Below are 25905 nucleotides of genomic sequence, written 5' to 3'. Positions count from 1 at the left end.
GAGGGTGTAATTATACTTTAGTGGAGGCTCCAGAAGGGACTTCTGCTGAAATGGAAACCCTGACTGAAACATCCCTCCTGTCTCAGGCAAAGATTAGTATGCTATTTGTGGTAGTTGGACCAAAATGCCCACAGTATGGAAATGTATTTTCTTTAAAACATAAATCCTTTTGGTTACTGGTAGGTAGAACCAAGAAACAAAGAACTGGGAAAGAAACAGAAAATATAGGTTGTAGATGAAAAAAAAAAATCTCTTTTCTAAATTGAAAGGCTCGGCTCAGTGTGAAAAACTCTGTGAAGAGGGAATCTGGAGATCCTCAGCTGGGTGGGGTCTTCCCAGTCTTGAGATCAAGAAGTAATCACCGTAGGAGTTCATAAAAATGGTTCTTCATAAAAAACAAAAAGCAAAATAAAAACAAATGTTCTAAATAAATCATATCAATAAAAGTGCCAAAGTTCCATAGAGGGATTAGTTATCCTTCGCCAAATTCCTGCCCCTTCCCCTAACATCCCTAGCAAATAAAGGAGAGAATGTAATTATGGGTTTGTTTTCAAACTGAACAACTGATGCAGGTATATTCAGCAATATTCACAAAAGGATGCACCAGCCAGAAAAAGTCTATCAGAGTTAATGAACTATTCTTCTGCATTATTTTCAAACGAGTTAAGAATTCTCTTGTAGAAAGTCTGTCATAGTTTTGTCCTTGGAAATGTCATGCATCTTGAACTTTCTGATGGCCTTTAAAAATTTGTGGATGGTAAGAACTGAGCAAATATCTTCCATAATTCTAAAAAAGAATATCTGCAGAAAGCTGCACTGGTCTTAATATTTACAAAGATCATACCAGAGTATTAATAATTTTTTTGTCATTAATCATTCTCGAGTTAAATATCATTTGTCTAAACTACTAGGTCTGCATTAAAAATTACTCCGAAGAATAAACATAGAAATATAAATATTTTCCTCTGGACGTCTTCATTTTGCTCTGAGCACAATCTGCATTTCATCTTCAGGTCCAATTTTTCATTACAAAAGATTAACTATGCTTTCAAAGTGAATTGAATTACAAGTCTTTTTTATGACTACATTTCAGTGAGCAGGTAAAGAAAAAGCTATTCAATCTAACTTAAAGTTTCACTTTAGCACTCAGCTAAATAGAAATTTTCAAAGGAAATTTTGCTTAAAGATATGATAAAACACTATATGGTCCTGGCTTCAAGCAAAATTCTATTTCATTTTGTAAGCTGAGCAGATGAGCTTACTGTTAAAGTGAACTTATAAGATCTCTGTAGGCTTTATAAACGGAAGCAAACTAGTTCACTTGAACTGCTACTTATCTCCCTAGCACTTTTAAATGCAAGACAATGTATTTATATAAATAATCATTCTTTTTCAGGGCATGCTATTTTACCATGCTCCCATATCAACTTAAAATCTTGAATTTCATAGGACAATTTCATATGAAAGGTCAAAGTTCAGGAAAACTTAGAAACAAAAAGAAATTTTTGTAACAGTAAAAATTTTGCAATACAGATAATTCCATTTATATTCTCAAGCTTTTAAATTCTATTTATCTTAAAATTAGTTTCACAAAATGTTATATGGTTATAATTCATTATCACCTATAATGTCTGGTAACTCTCTTGTTATTAGGTAATTTCACAACTCAAGTCTCCTGTTACTGGTTTGATGTTAATAAGCACTTACTAAGCTACACCGAAATGGAAAAAAAAAAAAAAAAAGCTTTTTCAAAAATATTTATCAAAGCAGGATATGGGTAAGCTAAAAGTTCTGTCTGACTGCATAGTTGATTCTAACAAGTAATTCTTTTGTCTCAATTCCTATCATCCTGGAAAACATTCTATCCGGTAGGTAACTGCTATTCATACTACCTAAGGCAAACTAAAATAGAAAGTAAAGAAAGCCACTATAAAGTCCAAGTAAAGAAGAAGAAAAAAGCAGCTCCTAATCAACTGAGAAATAAATGAGCTGATTAGCTCTTATGTCCCAGCTGAATGTGTCATTTAAACAAAAGGACCAAGTTTATTTCATATTTGTTTTCTTCTGGTGGCTGCATATGGATAATGGCTACTGGCAGAATCTGCCTTCCAAGTACACACTCTAATGCCACAAGCAGACCATCGCAGCATCAAGTTCATACCTTTTTACAAGAGGAAAGTTTTACAGCAATATTGACAGTGAATGAACTGCAAAGTGAGAGGCTGAAAACAAAAAATTCATCATACAGACACACATACTAACACCCACACAGAGATATATTCTAAAAGCGCTTTGTATTACACTACACCAGTTATGAATATCTGCAGGGAAAGGCAGAGTGGCAATCACCTTCTTATTCGCCTCCATGCTTGGACCATGGGCCACCCTTCGCCCTCCACTTCCCTGCCTCAGTTCCCTGTAGACTCACAGGACACAAGGCCCATTTCTCATGAGATGATGCTTCAGAATTCTGGGAGCTACTGATGTTACAGGTCATGCCCAGTACACCTGGACCAACACCATGCAAAATTAAGAGTCTTCAACTCTCTAGTCACAAAGAACATGCAAAAAATTCCTTCACAGGAATTGGCAAGAGTGCATGGGATACTGATTTTTATATTGTATATGTTGATAGAAGAGCTCTGGTTTCAAAGCAAAGTACACAGTTACCAAAGACTGAGTTCTAAAGTTTATCCCTAGCTAGTACACATTATTTTACATCTGTGATACAAAGCAGGTATCTAAGAAAGATGAATATAGGACCATAAACTTATGCTTGACTACTAACAGTTCTTTTCTTAAGTCAGCTAAGCCAGGTTTTCCCGTCCTAAGACAAAAGCAGAATTCAAAGAGAAGAACACTTATGTGAAAAAAATGTCCCACATTAAAAAAAAAAAAGAAAGAAAGAAAGAAAAGGATAGGGAAAAAAAAAAAAAAAGCCACAATCACTATTCTGGGTGCTACTCAGGCTCTGAAAAGGTACACCCAATGAAATTACTTTTCATCACTGGTACCAAGATGTAAGATCATTAAAATTGTTAGAACATGGGGCGCCTGGGTGGCTCAGTGGGTTAAGCCGCTGCCTTTGGCTCAGGTCATGATCCCAGGTCCTGGGTTCAAGCCCCACATCGGGCTTTCTGCTCAGCAGGGAGCCTGCTTCCTCCTCTCTCTCTGCCTGCCTCTCTGCCTACTTGTGATTTCTCTCTGTCAAATAAATAAATAAAATCTTTAAAAAAAATAAAAATAAAAAAAAAAATAAAATTGTTAGAACACACTGAAAAATTTCATTATTGTTTCATAAATTCTGCCTGCCGTGGAACAGTATCAAAATTTAGTCTCACATAGGCGGATCATGTTAGAGTATAGTATTTATTCAATTTCATCATTTATGATCACTGTTATAACCAAATTAACCCCGACATAAACTCTGAAATTTAAAAACACAGAGAACATACTGATTTTTCAGCTATTTTGCTTATGTATACTTTTCAATTCTCATGCAGTGCTCATAAGTAGGAGATACTATACATAAACCCTCCCATTTATATATTAAGAACCAAGTAGAGAGGGTAAAAAAAATACCAACATAAATTCATTCTCCGAAAACTGCCCATGGATGTATTATCACTGTTCCTTCTAATTATATACTTACAGTGCATTCTTCAGTAAAATGTGTAACTGCAGTCACATAACAATACTCATGACAAGGCAATGATATCACTTCAGAAAAAGAATACAACAAATGAGACTAAAAGTTGAGGAGAAGGATCAGAGCATATAAAAGTCATTTGAGAACACCATACAAACTTCAGTGTTTTCCACTTCCCAGTTGGAAAGAACATGCACAAAGATTTCTTAGCAGACAACAGTCAGGAGTGCATGAAAAATTGGCTTTCATGTCATATATGTTGAGAGAAGATCAATGCATTGAGAAAAAAGAATGTGTTCATTATCTTTTGGGTCTGTCTATATCATCTATAGCAGCTAGAAGTTTTTGTCTTGCTTTCTTATTGATATGGGATCCCAGGCAAACATTTACCAGATTGGTCAGCTGCTTCGTTGAATACTCCTGCTCGGGGGGAAAAAAAAAGATCCAAATTTAGTATGCTGAAAGACATGTATTTATCAATGCAAGGAGAGAACAGGCAGATACTCAGTTTTCAGTGGAAAGTGACGGAGCACTACAAATCAGTAAAAAGCAGAGGAAATTATAGTTTGAGACATGGACATGAACTGTTTACTCAGCCGTAATAATAATAAAGACACTGCAGCATACACCGAAACAGAAAGGACTAGAATCTCTTCAATATGGCAGAGTAATTTGACATGCCTATGCTTTTGTTACTTTTAAGACCACATACTTTATGCCTGTTTCTGTGGAGGTCTTTATTTATGAAGTTACTAAAATACACAGACCTCTCAAATTTTTAAAATGCTACTAAATAACTATTTTCTGGCACTCTATATTTTGCAAACATTCTAAATGAAAGGGAAAAAAATCTCTAACCAAAGAACAACTTTTCTAACTTACGATAAATGAGTAAGGTAACAAGGATCAGAAAGCTACCAGCTTTTAAACCTTCATACTGTCATTGTAGCCAGTAAGTAAAATTAAGACTATAAGTCTCTTGTGCTGTACAAATCTACTTGGTTCCTGAATTTCAGATAATGAGTTCCTAGGAAAAGAATGAATAGGGATTCACTAGAAAGGTTTACATATTGATCTGGTTCTGGAGGATGAATAACAAGAGTTCAGATAAGGAAAGAGAGTCCTATACTACCATCTAGTAAGAAAAGTCATCTGTCTTCACAGGAGGTAACCACCTAAAGCGTTTCAAAATATGAGAAAGAGTTCATTTTAAAACCTCAGCAAACTATTCAGTTTGTGTATCTGAGCTCTGGGAGCACCTGTTAGCATCTGGTAAATTCTCTTAATCAGCCAATATTTAACAAGTATCCACTGTCATCAAGCACTGAGCTAGGTAGGCACTGTCCTAGAAGATAGGATATTCGGCTCCTGAGAAAATTTCACTGAATTACAAATATCAGCTAGTTGAGGTTCTCACAAAATGCTAAGCTAAAATTTTGGTGCACTACATTAAAAGAGGAAACTCAAAAATAGGTATCATTCTTCTATCAAATAATGGATATCTAGGAGCTGTGCCTTTCTTCTTAGTTACTTGTACTCTTTCCCTAAACACCTTCCTCAGTAGCAACCTCAAAGTGTTTAAAGCTTACTTTACTAAATGGATTCCAGCAACATTCAGCAGCCCATCTGTTCCTGGTTTAGCATTCTGGTTTTCAAATGCCAGAAGTCAATGGGACTAAAAGGGACGACATTTTTCTCAATTCTGGTGTACTGATCAAAGTCACTCAAAATAATATTACATTTCTACTTTGCTCCCAAAGATCTGAAACTGACCCACGGTGGGCACATTTCCATAAAACTCAGGCTAATATTCATTTCTTTTTTCTAGAGTGCTGAAACCAGACTGGATGAGGCTGATAAAGTAAATATAAATAATTCCTTATTTCCTTACCCAGTCAAATAAAATAAAAATTTACTTAGCTTTTACCCATGATGTTTATAGCTTAAGTAAATGTGATCACTAGAGTTACTGAAGGAATAAAACGAGGTGATAATTTTAATACTTCCCATATTTTCATTAAGTCTATCTTCCCATATTGCCTATCTAGACGAATGATAGAACAATCATATTAGGAAAGCCCCCATACTGAGCATGTTCTGGTGACAGATGTTGAGTTGAACTGTGTCAAAAATGCAGCATCCTAAATAACACTTAATAAATAATACTTTTGGAGCACTGGGTGGCTCAGTGGGTTAAAGCCTCTGCCTTTGGCTCGGGTCATGATGCCCCACATTGGGCTCTCTGCTCTGTGGGGAGCCTGCTTCCTCCTCTCTCTCTCTCTCTGCCTGCCTCTCTGCCTACTTGTGATCTCTGTCTGTCAAATAAATAAATAAAATCTTTACTAAATAAATAAATAAATAAATAAATGATACTTTTCTCTACTTATCTATATATCAACACAAAAGAAAAATGATCGTATCTATACTCAAGGTAAAATCTAATGAAGGAGGAAGTTAAATGTAGCCATTTCAATATTAATATAGTCACTCATCACTCATATATGTCAGTGTGGTCAGGATGACACCAACTCATTGTTGAGAGCTATAAGGTTTAAGTTATATAATAGACATTAGCTTGTGAATCACTTCAATGTTGCTGTCTTCAATTTGTCTTGATGTTAACCAACTTCAGCCTTTTCCCACAACACAGCTGCCGGATAAACACAGCTAAAGTTCAGACTCTGGCTACCTTTCCAGATAATTACTGTTGCAGTTCAGAAAAATCTCAAAGGGATTTGATTACGCAAAGGGCACTGCATAGACAAAGTGTGAATATGGTAAAGAATCAGCTGATGCTTTATATTTCACTCCCATGATTTTGAATTATATAATACACCAGACAACAACAGCACAAAGGAAAAGGAATAAAAACTTAATTAACTGTTTTCCAGCTCTCACCCTGTGCTCTTTGATCCAGCGTTCCATGTCATTCTCGGTTAGATAGTAGGCTTTAATATAGGTTTCCACAAATTCTTTATCAGGAATAGGTCTAATATCTGTTAGTTTTTCAAGTTTCATTAAAAACTGTTGAAAATCCAATTGCATCAAGGCACGACCCTCATTACTACACTTCTTGACGTTGGCATATCTAAGATACACAATAATAAAAAACCAAAAATGAAGCGATGGAAAAAGAAACCTGTAGGTACTCAAACTCTTCGTTAACCCGTGTCTGGACAGATTCTCCAGAAATGAGAGGGTTCTAGGAAAGAGCACATGAGCCTTCTGTCAGAAAGACCGAGCTGCGTTGGGGCCCTCAGCTGTCATTTTGCCTACGGAGCCTCAGCTTCCTCATTTGCAAAGCAGAGAGACTGAATAACTTCTGAAGTTCTTTGCTGCTCAACAGACTACAGTGCCCACCCCCTCACCCCAGTCAATAAACATAATCATCTGTAAGAAAGTTAAACTGGTCTTCCAGTAAATCTGGCTGCCAAGAATTATTTCTAAGCTGGGCTATGAATACTCCAAAGGAATCTTAGTTTCATAAAACAGTTCAGTGTGTTAACTACCGGATGTAAAGGAAACAAAAGCAGTAATTCCCCCATGGACTGTCAGCTGAACCTAAGACACGTGTGAGCATATAAGCAAGAAAAGGATATACATACTTGTCATAAACTTTATAGACTTATTCTGACACCCCACACTACTGAAAACCTGTGTATTCTAAGGTGGAGTAGTAATAAGAATGTATTAACCCTAAGAGTACAACATGTTATTATTCGTAAGTCAGTGTCTCATTCCTTCAATAACACAAAATGTGGAGAATCCAACCGCAGGAATGCGGTACTTCCCCTAAGGAAATTTACAAGGACACTGAAGCGCAGATTATTAGAAGTGACCAGGCTTTACTGTTTTGTTTTGTTTTAATAAAAAGTGTTTTGCACCGAAATATAACATTATTTACTTTTCTACTTTATTAAACAAATTTATTAAAAATACTTTTCAGTTGTGACTGTTGACACAGAGCCATTCTGTGATTTCCAGCAACGCTGGTCTCAATACAGAGTGCCAAAACTGTTGTCAGCTCGTCACTGTCACCTTCCCACTCTCTAATACATTCTTCTTTATATCAAAGAAGAAATGAAAAGAAATCAGATAAATGAGAGTGTGGAAATTCAACTGAATGTGCAATTCCAGACCACTGTGAATGGTCTGAGACAGCAGCTTGCTTCCCAAACATAGTTTATATTCTAGACATAAGCATCGTCTCTGAGTAAGTGGGAAAATTAGTATTGATAGATTTCAAACTCAACATATGGAAGATTTATACAGTTTACAATGATATAATAATGATACCACTAACAGACATAGTGGTTATGAGACCTGATTTTGCCATCAGAAGTTCATAAACCTTCTTGGTGTTTGAAAACTATATGAACCTGGGCAATTTATTTAATTTCTTGATTTTCTGAGGTTTTCTCCTTGATAAAACAGAGAGAATGGTTCTATCAAAGAGCTAATGTTAGTGGGGGGGTTTGGGGGGTAAGAAAAGAATAAATGAAACAAGATGGGATCAGGAGGGAGATAAACCATAAGTGACTCTTAATCTCACAAAACAAACTGAGGGTTGCTGGGGGGAGGGGGGTCGGGAGAAGGTGGTGGGGTTATGGACATTGGGGAGGGTATGTGCTATGGTGAGTGCTGTGAAGTGTGTAAACTGGCGATTCACAGACCTATACTCCTGGGGATAAAAATACATTATATGTTTATAAAAAAAATAAAAAAATTTAATTTAATTTAAAAAAAAAAAGAGCTAATGTTAGGATTTGGTGATATAATCCTGTGAAGTGCTTGATCCAGTAAATGACACAGAGTGCTCAATAACTGTTATGCATAATCATCATAATAATTATATCATTAGGCAATAATAACTATTATGAGTTTAACTTTCAGATCACCATGAGATGCTATTTTACACTGTCCCCTACTAGCTGGTTCTAGCTGGTTACTAGCTCGTTCTAAAGCACAGACAGCAGAGGCACAGTGGGATTTAAGGTTTCTTCAATAATGTTCTAAAGTCAAACCTGAATTATTATAAGATTGTCTGCTGGCCAAGACTTTCTCTACGTATTCTATCTGGTAATGACAACATACAACGTGATCTGTACATTACAATCTGTCACTGAAGAATCAGATAATGCTTTCATGAAAACTTACCCTTCCACAATAGTTCTGTTGGCCAGCCGTATACAGTGTTCCCAAAGTATATTAGACACAGGCAGGGGTATCCGAACTCTCTTAGAAACCTCATTTAACCTCCTGTTAAACTGCTCAAATTCCTAAGAAGACAAAAATTATGGCCATATGAGAATATAATTATAATGTTGTATTGCTTTCCCATCTTCCCGGCAAAGAAGATTTAGAAAGACTCAGAATCAAACCAAGTAATACAAAAAGAGAATACAAATATAACTTGGACTTTTTAAGTACTTCACATTGAATAAACTATGTTGTGATACAGAGCACATGACATTTCATCTCCAAGGAAATAAGTGTCATTAATAGATTAAGCAATGCTAACAATGTTCAAATGCGTCTTCATCTCAAATTTTTCTAGTCATGTCAGTATGGATTAAAAGAGTTTAGTAACCTAATATGGCTTTAAAATGATCTTCAAGAAACCCAGTTTAAAACAATATTTTGATAAGCTTTCAACTCAGAATGAACTGTGAACCCTTTGTAATTTGAGGCTATACTCCCTAGAGAATAATCGAATAAACTATTCTCTATCTTAAACATTCTTTAAAAGTAAATTAGTTATTATATTCCAAATGATTTGAAAGCAATGAATAGCTGCAAATTTTTAGTGCAAAGGAAAAAATAAAACATAAAATACTTCCTATTTCCTACAGAAAAACTGAGTATTTTTATTACTTATTAGGAACTTTCATGATACTGCTCTACTAAAAATAAAAATGTATGTAGCTAATTCAGACAAATTCTAACAATTTCATGAAAACAAACAGTTTACCCTTCAATAAATGTATTTCTAGTTTCTTTGGACTACTGTCACCTAAATATGTTCATTTACAAAAGTAAATGCTATCGCTCCTTCCCTGACAATACATTTCAAGTGAATTTAACAAGATTTAAAATGGCATTTTTTTTTCTTTAGTTTCCTCAAGACAGCAGGTACATAATGCTTAACAAGTCAAGAGTGACATGTGTTCAAATTCTCTAATAACACACAGGAGGGAAAAAAAAAATCTAATCTAATCATCACCACTCAAGCTACCACGTGATTACTTATCATCCTTTTGCTTTTCTGTTAATCACATTTTTTTAAATTTATTTTTGACAGTTAACTGCTTTTAATTATTTATGAAAAAGTGAATTTTCAATCCACCAAGCTTCCTTTTTGAAATTCAAAGTTAAATAAATAATTGCTCTTCATCCTTTCCATTTTATGAATCTAGCGGAACACTAGTATTTGCTATTGTATTTATGCTTCACTGCAGTAAACCCTGCTTTAGATTTCCAGTCACGATTCAGTGCTTTCATGAATATTTTAAAAATAAAGTTATATGCTGTGGCACCTGGGTGGCCTGGTCACTTAAGCATCTGCCTTCGGCTCAGATCAGGATCCCCGGGTCCTGGGATGGAGCCCTGCCTTGGGCTCCCTGCTCAACAGGCAGTCTTCTGCTCCCTCTCCCTCTTCCCCTCTGCTTCTGCTCATACTCTCTCTATTGCTCTCAATCTCTCTCAAATAAATAAATAAAACCTTAAAAAAAAAGTTATATGCTAACTGTAAACAATGTCATTCTACTCACTAACTTCAATGTTTAAGAATACTTGTTGTTGGGGCGCCTGGGTGGCTCAGTGGGTTAAGCCTCTGCCTTCAGCTCAGGTCATGATCTCAGGGTCATGGGATCGAGTCCCGCATCGGGCTCTCTGCTCAGTGGGGAGCCTAATTCCTCCTCTCTCTCTGCCTGCCTCTCTGCCTACTTGTGATTTCTGCCTGTCAAATAAATAAATAATCTTTAAAAAAAAAAAAAAAAGAATGTTTGTTGTTAAATGAACAATAAAACCATTTCATTTTACTTAAGATTTCTGAGGGGCAACAAATGCAGATTTGTTGGATCCAACAAATTGAATGAATCCAAAGGTTTGGATTTGGAAAAGTAATAGAACAAATAAAAGTTATATAAGAGCTTCTTTAGGAGAGGTTTTAAGCTGCTAAAAACTGGTTCAGGTTAATAATCTTAATAAGTTTGGTTCTTTCTTACAGTATTAATGTTTCTTAAAATTAAAAATAACTAGGGGCGCCTGGGAGGCTCAATCTGTTGAGCATCCGACTCTTGGTTTTGGGTCAGTCATGATCTCAGTCGTGGAATCGAGTGTCATATCCAGCTCAGTGCTGAATCTGCTCAAGATTCTCTCTCCCTCTCCCTGCTCATGGTACACACGCTCTCTCTCTCCAACAAATAAAATCTTAAACAAACAAACAAACAAACAAAACCAAGAAGAACTAAGGCTCCTTCTAGTATATATATTCACTGAGTGCAGAAATCTCTTCTTCTTGCTTCCCTATGAATACCATGGTTGGCATGCCATAAAAAATAAAATCAACTTTTCAAAACCAAAATTGTTTTTAAAAAAAGGGTATGAGGTTATTTATAAAATACATTTGATTATCACATTCCAAATTAAGATTCCCAACTGAAGTTTTATGGGAACCCTAGAAATCAAAGTTCTCCCAGGGAAGCAATTACAGAGCACCCTCAGACCCAACAGTAACCTCTAGACACTGCTAACTTTTCTCCCACCCTTAGTTCCGGAGTAGTCTGGGGAGGGTCTCGCAATCTCCATTACAGAGTTCCAGGAGGTCACCAGGCAGAGAGATGATGAATTCCACCACTATCTCTGTTCTGATCTCTGGCTTTGCTTACTGGTTCACAAGTGTTCCGGCTACCATCTGTTGCCCTGACTAAGCAGTAAGAATGTTTGTGTGAATGAGAGAAAAGCCAGGAGCTTAAGAAGGGCCGATTTTCTTTTCACTAACAAATATGAAAATCAAGACTTTTCTGAAAGCGTTTTTCATCTCCTCAAATGCCCTTGCTTCTCCTCAGATATCCACAAGGCTCATCTCCTGGCTTCCTTCGGGCTGCTCCCCAATTCTCACTTCATCTCCTGATAAGTATCCCCTTCTGTGACCACACGTAAATAAACAATATTGCTCCCAAACCACACCTTGCACTCTCTATCCCTCCTCTGCTGCTTATTTATTTTTTCACAGAGCTATTAATTAATTGACATATTTTATCTTAATTTAGGTCTTTACTGTTGTCTCCGTACTGGCATGTAAGTTCCCTGGGGATATGTAAATTTCTTAATCACAACTATGCTGTCAACACCTAGATCAGTGTGTGGCACATGCAGGTGATCTATAAATATCTCTTGATGCATAAATGACAAGAGGTGTACAATTCTTTCCAGAAAACTTTTAAATGTAAGTTGTAAATGCAAAGGTGTTTGCATGACACATTGCAAAAGTAATGTGATTTCTGGAAAAACACAACAATGATAACACAGAATAATCAGGGGCTTGGTCTCTTGCTAATAAATCTACACAACTACAGAAACATCTAATTAAATAGAAATATCTTCTTGTCACCATAGTCCTGGTTATTGAAATTACTTAAAATGAAAGTCAGCCAAGACATCCCAATCAAAATCTAATTCAAGATGGGAAATTAGTGAGCAAAGCCAAAAAAAATCTATGAAGAATTCTTAGGTGTAAAAGAACACAAAATTCAAAAACAAGTCTATTCCGATGCAGGGGCATTAATACCATGATGCTAGAAATGTGGTCATAATGATAACCCCACTACTTCAGAGCAAGTGCAATGACAGGAACAGTTCTCCTGGCAGACTCATCTTTAACAAAGGCGTTTCCGCGTACTTGCCTTCAGCAGTGCATCTACATAGATGTTGTGCTGTGACATAATTTCTTTTACGTCCCACTTCACATTAGCCATCAGGAGCAGCATCTGTTCATAATCAATAGCTTTACCGGCTACAATCCAATAAATTGGTTTGCGTAGTTCACTGGCAGTCGAGACTGTCTGAAATACATTTCACAGAAAGGAAAACAAATATTTTCTAAAAGTATCAAGTTTATAAAAAAGATTTTGTATCTATTTCGAGTATACATCACATCTAAAAATAAAACATACACAACTGGATATTTAAATTATGAAAACACTTCAGTTTGTTGGCAAAGGACTTACTCAAAACACTTTTGAGACATACAATCAACTTGAGGTCACTGATGCCACAACAATAAAAGAACCACAGATTCTCATGGAGATGAGCAATTATCTCCCATGTTTTTTCACTTCTGTCCATTTCCACTCTACCTGCCCCATCAGGAGATTTTGTCATCTCTCAGATGTATACTCATGACAGCCTACAAGCCAGGCTCCCTGCCCACAGGCCTGCCATCTATTGCTGCCAACCCCTCTGAAACACATACTGAACAGGCCACTTACCAGTTTCAAATCCTCTGGTCCCTTCCCAGTACCCTGCAAACAGAGCCCACCTCCTGGCTGAGAGCACCACGCACCAGTGGCTCCTGCTTCTTACTCCAGCTGTCTCTCTCACCACTGGCCCCTTCCCCTGCTCTGACAGTCTTTGAGTTCTAGGGAGCTGACTCGCACCAGGCTCTCTCTCACTGGCTGGTCTCCTGCGAGCCATTCCCTTAGCTTGCAATATACTCCCACCGCAGCCACCTGCCCTGGTTTAAACAACCCTCCCCCAGACAGCCTTTCTAGAAAACCTTCTCCCGATGACACCTCCTTTCCTCCTCCAGCCAACGTTAAAAACCCTGCTGCTGTTTCTTTCCCCTTATCATACTTTATTGTAAATACAGTTGTAATGTGCATTGGATGAAAAGGGATAGGAGCTGCTCAGTAAGTATTAACTTACTATGGGAATTCATGAGTGAATAAACGTATGTTAATTGCTCTCCTGGAATCTGGAGACTGGCCACCAGTTAAAAAACCCCAAATAATGTGCTCCCAGCTGAAATGACATCCAAGAGTGTCTCTGACCTGAGAATAAAACTGCTGAAGAAAGGGCTTTTTGACTGCAGGCATCACGGCATCCAGATGGGGTTGAAGGAACTCAAACTGTTCAGCCAAGAATACCCTAAAGGGAATAAAGAACGCATTGCATAAGCAGAGGGCGCGATCCATGGCCTGTCAAGACTTCTGTGCAAGTCACCTTTAAGATCTCTAAGCACAAGTTCGACCGTTAAAATTCCTCTCCACTTGAGTGAACTACCTTGTATTAGCTCATTTACAACCTACCCAAAAGTTACTGCTGAGCTTATCACGGATCGGGAGCAGAGGTGGAAGAAGGAGACTTCAAATAAACTGCTCGGAAATCACAAGCTGTACAGCTAGGCTGCTCTGCGTGTGACACAGAAGCACAGATCACAGGAGAGATGGAAGAAAAAAATTTAACAGGCTTTTTTTTTTTTTTTTTTTAAAGGATTTCCTGTAAGGATCCCATTTAATTATATAGAACAGAGAGTTGAATTCACAGATTTAACATCTGGCTGGCACATCTCCTAAGTAACCTCATGCAGCAAACTGTAGCTTGGCTGAGATATACGCGTGAACTTCAGGTCAGGAGGCTGCTGTGCGGGAGTGGAGTCATTTGAACTGAGATTTGTCAGCAGCTGCCCTGTTTTTCTCTATTTTTTGTTTTATGTACGCAAAAACTCTTAACTGATGCTGGACTACATTTTATAGAAGAAGTCATGTGCTTTACCTGTATTAAAATTGGGGGATTTATAAAGGTCAGGAAGCATTCCTGCTGATGTCGAGGGCTAACTATATTTAACACTAAACTGACGCTGTAACTAGTTTCTCTAGAATCACGATTTGGCAGGAAAATATAAAGTATGCTATGATGTGGTTACTTTTTTGTAAAGTTTTACTTTAAAGCAAGGATCATGTTGCTCAAGACTGAAACCTAAAAGATTTCCCTTTTTCCACTGACGTAACTGAACACCAACCATGCAGTTTTAAAAAATCAGTTGGTGATCTATTTCAGGAGAGACTTCTCAGAAATAAATAAGTGACACTCAGAAGTAGGAGAAGGATGCAGCTAGAAATCTAATTACACAGTGCTTATTTTTATAATTTTTCTTAAATACTTAAAGGCAAAGCAACAGGTTTTAACAACTTACAAGGATTCTGTGGCTACCACTCTTTCTGCCAGCCCATACAACGTATCCCCAGATGTCAAAACCACCAGGTGACTGAGGTGTGGGCTTGGCACTTTCTCCTTTCTCTCTTCTGCTGCTGTGAGGGTGGCAGTAGGATCAGCTGAAACTTCCTGAAAACACAACACATGTGCACACACAGCGTGAAATCAAATCTAAGAGTAATAAACCATGTGGTTTTACAAAACTGGACCTGTAATTAAAATACTCGTAGGCAGGCATATTAATCACATTTAGTTTCCATTCTTTCTTTTCCTTCTTTTATATTTTCTAACTACTGGAAATTTCCTTTTTATACTAAGTGAAAACGATCCAACTCCATATGCTATTATCTGCGCATGACCTAAAATCGGCCAACACAAGCAATATTTATGAATTGGAAGATGTTTCATAGAGACAATAGCAAGATGCCCTTCGAGAACCTGTAAATGAGGAAAGAGAGACGGTCTCTGGAGGACTGAGCTGGCACATTCCAAAATTATGGTGTGGTTAACCATTTCACATCCACACTTCAATCAAGGTAACCTTGGTATAATCTCAAGAAGGCAGGACTAGAATGCACTTATAAACTGAAACTGAGCTAACTGGGTTGGTAGATGTCTGGAGTCACGTTACTGATGAGAAGGAAGGTGGCTAATGGGAATCAAAGAAAGGGATGCCCGAAGAGCAGGATGTATTGATTTTAAAAGATCCTCCAAGAAAAAATAAGGGCACAAAAATTGGATACAAACAAATCTAAAAGTGTACAAAATGTAAATCTCGATTACTTCTTAAATGAATTATATAGTCACAAATCTCCAACACTTGCCTTATGAATGAAAGGACTCTGGGAGCATAACAGGTTTATAAATTTAGCGAAATGGAACTAAAACATTATAAAACCTTCCAAGTTGGAAAATGGTTTTATTCTTCTTTAGTTCTTTTTTGTATCCTATCTTCCACAAAAGATATTGTTTTTCTTCAATCTCTAATTACTCAATTAGCATTTAAAAGTTATTTTGGGAACAACTGTGCTTTCTCTAAGGGAGAATCGGGATAAGGAAACTATGCAAGTTAATCAAAGTCACAGCTCCATTATTTATTTTCTCCTACTAGAAAGGAAAATAAACACCCGTCTCCTGTGCGTACACACACACACACACACACACACACACACACACACAGTCATAAAATGGCTGCCTGTGCTATTTCATTTAATGCCAGTGTTTATGTAATCACCATCTACCAGACTATCTAAGTGAGGAAAACCCTGGAATCATTCGTGTCTCCCCTTTCCCTCCCCACTCCATCATGCCTAAGCACACACCTCTCCTTTGTTTCTTCCTGTCACTGCTTCATTGGTACCAAGGCCCCACAGCATTCTTACGTGAACTAACAGTCCCCAAATAGAGACCTCTCCCTCTGGCTTCTCCTATTTCTACTTCACGTTGCACACAATTCACTGGCTGATTTTTCTAGAATAGCTAAGTGATCTTTCTAAAATGGAGACATTACCACACCACTCCCCAGTTTAAAAGTCTCAACTGACTATCCAGGCCTTACAGACAAAAGCCTAAACTTGTTGCCATGATATTACCAGCTACCTTGCCAGCTTTACTTCCAAGTAATCTGCTACGCCCCTAGGGTCTAGCCGCATTGGGCTACTTGTTATACCTGTCCTACTGACACTCTTCTCTTACCAGTTCTCTCTGCTCTTTGCCTAGTTCTATCCTCATCTTTCAAGTCTGAGGTCATACTTAACCTCCTTTCTATTACTTTCTCAGTCTCCCAAGAATAATTAGTATCTTACTTCTGTTTTTTGGGTTTTTTTTTAAGATTTTATTTATTTATTTGACAGAGAGAGAGAGAGCGCGCACACACAAGCAGGGGGAACTGCAGGCAGAGGGAGAGGGAGAAGCAGGCTTCCCACTGAGCAGAGACCCGATGTAGGACTCAATCCCAGGACCCTGGGATCATGACCAGAGCTGAAGGCAGACACTTAAGCGACTGAGCCACGGAAGCACCCAGTATCTTACTTGTGTTAATGTTACTTACACATATACCTATTTCTGTATATGGCATCAAGTGCACTTTGTCAGTTGTGGTTTCCTGGACCCTCCACCTCACCGAGTTCTTGGGAGTATTAGAACCAATTTCATCATTTTTGTATCTCAAGACCTTGGGCATGCCTCCTTCATGAGCAGACCCTCAAACAGTTTAACTGATGAAGATGGTAAGGGAGTCTTTACTTCATCTCCTCTTATTCTCTTTCAAGCCCATTCCAATCAGGTTTTTGTCTATTCTATTCTAAAAAAACAGTTATCAAGGTTCCCAGTGGCTTCTTATGGGCAAGTCCAACAGTCAATTCTAAATACCTTTTTTATTTAAACTATACTATAGCATCCTACATGGCTAATCCTAAAAAACTTTCTTCACTTAGTTTCCAGAGTACCATACCCTCCTGGTTCTTCTCCTACACCACTGGCCACTTCTCAGATTCCTTTGCTAGTCTGTCCTTTTCTCCCTGACCTTTAAACCCTGGAGTGTCCTAGAGTTTACCCCTCAGACTTCTCTCACTCAAATTCTACTTCCTAGATGATTTCATCCCCCATTTTAAATATCCACATGCCAAGAGCTCAAAATTTACATGCTAGCCCTGACCTATCTCTTACCTTTAGTGCATTTAACATATCTGAAAACTGAACTCAAATATGTCCCTCCTAAAAGTCTTATCCATCTCCAATAATAGCACCACCATTCTCCAGAACTTAGGTGTCATTATTGACTCCTCTCATGGTCATACCCCACTTATAATCCAGCAACAAATCTAGATGGATGGGTCTACCTTCAAAACAGATCCAGAATCTGACCATGTCTCACTACTTCTTCCACTATAACTGGTACAAGCCACCTTCTCTCTCTCCTTAATTGTGATACACTATAGTGAAAATAATTCTCTTTTACCTAATTAAGGCAGATCATGTCAACTCTCCTGCTAAAGCTCTTCCAACAGCTTCCTGTCTTCCTCAGAGTAAAATCCAAAGGCCTTACATGGATCTAGGCTCTGGCTATCTCTTTGATTTTATCTATCACCAGCCCTCCTACTTGCTTGGTTCTGGTTATCCTCACCTCTGTGCTGTTCCTGGAATAGGTCAGACATGGTCCCATCTCAGGGCCTTTGCAATCCCTGTTTCCTCCACCTGACACACTTCTCTCCAAAATATTCCCTCTCTACTAGCAAACGAGTTGCACATGAGTAGGGAGTTTTGTCAGACTGCTCTCTCCCCACCAAAACTGTATCCTCAACTCCCAGACAGGGTCTAGCATCATACATAAAGTGTTCAATAAATAGGCACTAAATAAATGTTGTTAAATAAATGAATTCTCATTCAGGTGACTCATTCCTCTATTTCTTCCTTCAGGGATCTACCTCAATGTTACCTTCCCAGAGAGGCCTTGTGTGATCACCTAAACAAAATCATACCCCTTCTCTTCTCTTTCTATCCTTTCCTAGTTTTTTTTTTTGTTTTTTGTTTTTTTTTTTTGGTAATTCCTGACACAATCGGACATTAAATTGGATATTCGTTATTCCTATCTGCCTCTTCTACCAGAAGGACCACCCACTGGTCTTCCATAAAGTACCGTGGCACTCAATGTGTGCTTGTTGAATGAATTAATAATAAAGATAGCTATCCAACTATTGCATATCCCTTGAGTCTTTTTTTTTTTTAGATTTTATTTATTTATTTGACAGAGAGATAGAACCAGAGAGCACAAGCAAGGGGAGTAGCAGAGGGAGAAGCAGCAGGCTCCCCCCTGAACAGGGAGCCTGATGTAGGGCTTAATCCCAGGACCCTGAGATCATCACCTGAACAGAATGCAGGCACTTAACCAACTGAGCCACTGAGTCACCAAGGTGCCCCATGAGTCTCATACTCTCCTCACATAGCTCCTTGCCTTCCACCTACTTCCAATATTATACTTCCAATACCTCCTATAATACTCTGTATGTTCTCTTTGTGAATATCCATCTCACAGCAAGTCAATGGATGGTGAGGAAGAAGACTTAATGAAACCTTGAAACAAACAAACAAAAACTAATAAAGGAATTAGGGGAAGAGATAACTCACTTGGGCCAGATGGCTAAGCTAGACCAAGTGGCCCAAAGGAGCAGAAAGAGGAATAACAGAAAATAATTCCAGAGAGGTAGATTTGGCTACATCACAACAAAGCACTTTCTATCAGACAGAAGTATAAGGCAGGGAAGGTTATGAGTTTCTTACTGGAAAGAGGTTCAATCAGAAGCTGACAGCTACTCAGAATGTATAGAACTGTACAGGTTAAAGGAGCACAAATAAGTTTCCTTCTATGGCTTTATAAGGAGAAACTTGGAGAATTATACTCCACAACTATATACTAGGCATCAAGCACCCCTCTTTTTTTTTTTTTTTTTTTAAAGATTTATTTATTTGAGAGAGAGAGTACACATGCACAAGCAGTGGGGAGGAGACAGAGGGAAAGGAATAGGGAGAAGCAGACTGCCCACTCACTGAGCGGGGAGTCTGAGGTAGAACTTGATCCCAGGACCCCGGGATCATGACCTGAGCTGAAGGCAGCCGGTTAACTGACTAAACCACCCAAGTGCCCCAAACATACCCTGTTTTAAAATATTTTGTAATTATACTGACAAAAACGGACGTGAACTTTCTGCCAATATTGCACAATCTCAAACTCAAAATGGCTCCAGCATAACCATGTACACCATGAATACCACACATTGATACTAGCAGAGTAACTTCTGAATTTCATTCTTTTATGATTAGGTATCACTATATGTATACTAAAAAATAAAAATATCTTTAAAAACTGAAAAATTCCTGTGAATGTAGTAGATATTAACTAGCTAATTTAGGATAGAAGAGGGAGGTGGTGCTAAAAGGTGACAGAAGGCAATGATCTGTGGCCTGAGAGAAATGAAGTTTATCTCTGGGTATACGGAAAGGCCACAAGCACTCACCTACTCCATCCTTACTACTCCTCACCTACCTGCCATTCAAATGTGCTGAACTCCCTCTTTACTCACAGAGCTCTTTCACAAGAACATTCTTGCAGTGATCACTGGAATTGTTGCTCCCACTTCAAAGGGTTTTTGCATTTGGATACCGTTCTTTGTTCCTAGTTAACACTGGCATTTGGGGCATAAAAATTATAGTAATTATCTGCTTAAAGGCTAAAGTTCTGTGTTTACATTTGGGGAAATAAGCTTGAAGAGAGCAAAAGAGTCACAAAAATGTCAAGCTGATTTAAATAAACGGCACTTGCTTACTGCACACTTGAATGGAAAAGCTTCTAAGCTGGATCAGTGTTTAGATTACACCAGTACAATAAGGAAAAGACATAAAACCCTTTGAAGACTTTGAGAAATAAAACCTTAACCAAAATCTTTAGTTTCACAGTGAAAGTCACAATATTTAACCTCTCCTGCCACTGATAATTTACTACTACAAAGAGAAATCGTTTTTATTGGCTTTTCCAGACCCGTTTAAAGTATATTTTTATTATCAATGATTTGAAGTTAGTCAAAGATCTTAAAGCCAACAATTTGGCATCAGCGAGTGTACAGCTAAAAATTCACAGTTCTGATACCACTATGACCTATACCAGCTTCCCTTTCTTCCTTCCCCTCATAGGCTCCTTTTCTTGAACTTCTATTTGATGTGTCAAATTTTATTTAACTTGAATATATATGATAAAAAATTTCAGGTGGCATTTTTAAGATCATAATGATTCCACGATACCTTTTACAGCTTAGAAGCAAAATTTAGAAGATATATATGGAGAAAACACAATAACCAAAAATGTGCTTATTAAACTTTTAACCAACACATAGAGGAAATACAAGAGAAAGTACAACTTTCATTTAGTGGCTCCAGATTGATTAGGCTATAAATTACTTTAACAACCAAAGACTGTATTGAATAGCAAGAAACCAATTAATGTTCTCTGCCAATGTAGATGCAAACTAATGAAGTGAAGAAAAATTAATATACCAGCTTACAAGAACCTGAGATCAAGGTCTAGCAAATGACAAATATATTTTCTAAAATAATAAACCAATGCTTATCAGTATGAGTAATAATGTAACATGTAACACTGGAAACCAACAGAAAATTCGAGAAAAACTTCTGTATTGCTGTATGAGGAATAAGGACTATGGAGAGACCCTGTCAAAAAGGTCAGCACTACTTAAAAACTGAAGAAAAGAATGACTGCTCTCATGGCCTTCTGATCCAAGGTGCAGTCTGATTTAAGAGATGGTAACCATAAGGACTTAAATAAAGAAAAGATCTCTTTAAAAGACCAGGTGCCAAAGGGAAAAAGCAGGCGTATCTTTCTATCCATTTACTGGGGGAGGGCTTTTTAAAAACACATTTCTTTTTTTTTTTTTTTTTTTTTTTGGCAGAGAGAGATCGAGGAGGGAGAAAGCAGGCACAGGTAGACAGAGTGGTAGGCAGAGGCAGAGGGAGAAGTAGGCTCCCTGCCGAGCAAGGAGCCCGATGTGGGACTCGATCCCAGGACGCCAGGATCATGACCTGAGCCGAAGGCAGCCGCTTAACCAACTGAGCCACCCAGGCGTCCCTAAAAACACATTTCTAAATCTGACTACCAGTTCTGGGAAAAACTTACCCAGTGAACACAGAACTGGTCAGACAGATGCTACAGATACATTGTTATCCCCAGATGGGTGGCAGCTGGTTTGAATAGCTAGTTTGTTTACCCAGTATGATACTTCATTAGATATCGCAGAATCTGAAGCAACAAATCCATGCCTTAAGGGTCAAATTTGGAACTGTGGTTTGACAATCACCAGTCAGTAACTACCAGAGATGCCAAAGACATCAGAGTGAATGACTTTAGGGTAAATTTTGACCTATTAATCCTTTTAACTGTATTATTATTATTATTTTTTTGAAAGATTTTATTTATTTATTTGACAGACAGAGATTACAAGTAGGCAGAGAGGCAGGCAGAGAGAGAAGGAAGCAGGCTCCCTGCTGAGCAGAGAGCCCGATGTGAGGCTCGATCCCAGGACCCTGGGATCATGACCCGAGCAGAAGGCAGAGGCTTTAACCCACTGAGCCACCCAGGCGCCCCTTATTATTTTATTATTAAGGAAATCTATGGCTCCAACTGTCAAGAAGCCCAGACTAAGTTAAGAGTAATGGGTTCTAGAGGTAACTATGTAACTATACCCGACTCTGGACTTTCTGATTATGACCATTCAGTCCATCAATTTCAAGGCTTTCAGCCAGAAACAATAAAAACTTAAGCTGTGGACTGAGATCTGGAAAACAAGATGTGATGATCAAGGTTATGCTAAGTATCAAACAAGGAGAAGCAAAACAGAAACATGGATAACTTCTAACGGAGTTGAAAGCCAATCGAGTTTACAAAAACAAAGACAAAAATATATATATATAAATAAGTGGCTAGGTCAAACAAGGAGCCCTGACTCTGAACACGATCAGAATTAAATGGATAGCAAAGCCAAGAAAACAAACCAGGTTAACCCAGTAGACAAGAAAACTCAGGGACTGGCATTTACTCCTTTGTTCAATGAACAATTTACTGAAGAAATGCAGTTTGCTGAGAGGTAAGTGCTATGAAAATATACATATACACGTACTGGGCAGAAAGATGTCCATATTATAAGGGAGATGGATGAGATGGATAGAGGTGATTTCCTCTGTGTAAAGAGTACTCACCCAAGATATGAACACATGCCTCTCTCTCATCTTACTCACATCTCTGCTCAAAGGCCACTGGTCTCACTCTGCTTCATTTTCTTCTTAGCGCTTCTATTTGACACTATATTACGTATTTGTCTCTCTGCCTTGATAAAATGTAAGTTCCAAGACAAGAATTACCTCTCCCGTGCACTGATGAATGGCCAGCACTACTACCACACCCCGCAAATCCTATTTCAATTAGTATTTCTTAAAAGAATGATTACATTGCTTTATTAAAACTTCAGTAGCAGATGTACATAATAATAGACCTTATGAGAAAAGAGGAAAATGACTGCTTGTTTGGGTAGGTGAAGAAAAATCAGAGGATCTTGGGCTTAATGTAGGTGCAGAGGAACGTGCTGAAAAACAGCAATCTCTGACTACAGCGGCCCATCGCAAGAAAAAACCGTGTTGTTTTAAATGCCTGTGTTAGCTTAAACACTACAAAGGCTCAGCCCTGTTTTTCCGCCTAACCTATTTTCTTAGAATATACACTACATCCTGTGACACAACAGTCAGGAATCCAGAGCCCCTCCTGCATAGCCAACTACATCCAAACCTCTTCCTTGACTTTCAAGGCCATTTAGAAAGTGGTCCCTAAACACTCCCGGCAACCCGACTCTTCAGTATATACCAGTGTCCCAATCACAAAGATGGCCAAACTGTGGGCCAGGCCTGCTCCCATCTCCAGGCCCTTTCTCAGCTTCTGAACCTTAATTTAAATGCCAGTCTTTCTTCTTTTTCCCACTAACCCCATGCCTGTTCTTCAAACACTAGCACAAGTCTCACTTCTTCCTTTAGCCGTTCTCTGAAATACCGTTTCCACGTGAACCTTCCCTCCCCTTGAACTTGTACTGGATGTATAACCAACATCAGACTCTTCCATGTACACCAGTTTCTTCTCTCCAATCAGACTGTAAGAAACCTGTGTTTACTTCCTTACAAACACACAGTGTAATACCGAGGACTCAGCCACTCAACATACATATGGACACACAATTTATTTATAATTGACTGGATAGCTAATTTTTATTTTCTGTAACCCAGAAGAACTAATTCTAATTGGTTACTTACCATATCAATAAGGCTTTCTTGTATTCTGTTAAGAGTTGTTCTTAGTCTACTACTACTAAGGCCCAGTCCTGTTGATTCCAGCTGAAAAAGAGAAAAAAAGGTATGCTACATCACCTTAGAGATAATCTTTCATACATTAACCTCAAATTAACCAAGGTTAAGAATCTGATGAATTTAAAAAAAAAAAAAGAATCTGATGAATTTTCACTCAGATACTTAGCCTTCAGAGGGTCTCCAAAGTATATTTTAAAAGTTTCAAAACATTAAGCATACTAGTCAAACCTTAGCCCTTAAGGGAACAAGAGAACTACTTCACATTTGTATTTATAGGTCACACTAGCACCTGGCAATCTAATAAATTTATCAGGAGAGAGTTCACCAGTATTTCTCTTTCCCACAAGTTATTATTTTTAGTTCTGAAACTTATGACATCAGATACTTAAAGATAATGCACTGTGTCATATTTATGTAGAAGCATAATAAAGCAGCCTGTCTTAAATTTTCTCTTCTTTGTAAAGATTTTATTTGTTTGACACACAGAGAGAAATAATGAGAGAGAGAGAGAGAGAGAGAGAGAGCACAAGCAGGCAACCCAGAGCAAGAAGCCCGATGCAGAACTCGATCCCAGGACCTTAGGATCATGACCTGAGCCGAGGGCAGACGCTTAAATGACTGAGCCACTCAGGTGCCCCTGTTTGAAATTTTCTAACACAAATTAGAGATAGCCCAAATCCTTATCCAAAAATTATGAAAAAAACTTTATTAGGCTCAGTTAACATTTCATAGTATAGAATTCGCTTTAACTACATCAGAGCCAAAGCACTCATAAACATCCTCACATAAGAACATAAATGAGAAGGGACACGCGACTGTTAAAGTGAAAAGCTGGGGTGCCTGGGTGGCACAGTGGGTTAAGCATCAGACTGTTGGTTTCAGCTGAGGTGGTGATTTCAGGTCATGAGATCCAGAGACTGACACTGGGCTCTACACTCAGTGAGGAATCTGATTATCCCTCTCCCTGTCCATGCTCCTCTCTCTCTTAAGTAAATGAACACAATCTTTAAAAAAAAAAAAAAGAAATGAAAACCCAGTTAGTTGGCTTCTTAGTTGGTGATGACTCAATTTTGATGAATATAAATTTAATTTAGAGGTAATCATAGACACATACAGGTATCTGGAAAAATGTTAAAAGTTTCTGTATGGGCCAAAAAATTTAAAACATTGTTAACAGTAAACTATAAAGTACATAGTCTCACTAATTCATTCATAGACAATTATAATATATATGGCATGCACACGCATTTATTGTTCCTCATCCTTTCCTATTTGAATTACTTACACAACATGTGACAGAAAGCCTCAAGCTAAAATAGCTGTGTGATGGCCTGGTGTAGTAAAACATGAACTCATGTCATATGGTCATTTTAAATATATTTTACTTTCATTAGGTTTTATAAACTTTATTACTTCACTTCCCCTCTTTTTTTCACTAGGATCTTATTTTTGTACAGTTAAATGCAGTCATTGCAAGTATATAGTTTGATGAATTTTGGTTAACTCTAGAGTCCGATGACCAGTACAATCATGATGTAGAATTCCCTTACCTTTAAAAATGTCCTTGTGCCCTTTGCACTGATTCTCTCCCTCCACCCTTAATCCCTGATCTTTCTGTCATAGTAGTTTTGTCTTTTCTAAAATTTCATATAAATGGATTCATACATGTGTATTCTTTTGTGTTTGACTTCTTTCTTGTATTTAACATGCTTTTCAGATTCATCCATGTTGTAAACCTATTAGTAATTCATGTTCTTTTATTGCTTAGTAGTATTCTATAACAGGGATATATCACAGTATCTTATTCGTCAGTTGATGAACATTTGGGTTCCAGTTTTGGGCTACTTCAATAATGTCATTAATTATATGAACATTAATATATATATGTGTAAATATCCTTGAGAAGACATATTTTCTGTTCTTTTGGGTAAATACTTAAAAGTAGAATTTCTGGTTCATACAATAGACATAGTTTGAAGTTTATAAGGTACTGCCATACTATTTTCTAGTGGCTGTACCAATTTGCATTTCCACAAGCAATGTAAGTAAATTCTAGTTATTCCATTTATGGACTGAATGTTTGTTGTCCTCTCAAAATTCATATGTTGAAGGCCTAACCTCCAATG

The 25905-nt window shown here is 37.8% G+C and overlaps 1 protein-coding gene across 1 annotated transcript in view; it reads right to left on the bottom strand.

Moving 5' to 3' along the window:
* Positions 1 to 3363: 3363 nt before the first annotated feature.
* Positions 3364 to 25905, bottom strand: part of LOC111147369 (VPS50, EARP/GARPII complex subunit) — a 125887-nt gene continuing 103345 nt past the window's right edge. Inside the window, exons 22-28 of the mRNA XM_022503373.1 lie at positions 23726 to 23806; positions 14847 to 14995; positions 13702 to 13798; positions 12556 to 12714; positions 8807 to 8928; positions 6548 to 6737; positions 3364 to 4069 (exon numbers count right to left, since the gene is read on the bottom strand). Coding sequence (XP_022359081.1) covers positions 3950 to 4069; positions 6548 to 6737; positions 8807 to 8928; positions 12556 to 12714; positions 13702 to 13798; positions 14847 to 14995; positions 23726 to 23806 — 918 coding nt within the window. The 3' untranslated portion in view covers positions 3364 to 3949. The remainder of the gene's footprint in view (positions 4070 to 6547; positions 6738 to 8806; positions 8929 to 12555; positions 12715 to 13701; positions 13799 to 14846; positions 14996 to 23725; positions 23807 to 25905) is intronic.

Source organism: Enhydra lutris, unplaced genomic scaffold, assembly GCF_002288905.1.
Source record: "Enhydra lutris kenyoni isolate GAN:26980312 unplaced genomic scaffold, ASM228890v2 scaffoldscaffold16, whole genome shotgun sequence".
NCBI lineage: Eukaryota > Metazoa > Chordata > Mammalia > Carnivora > Mustelidae > Enhydra > Enhydra lutris.
This window is presented reverse-complemented; position numbering and strand designations above follow the sequence as displayed.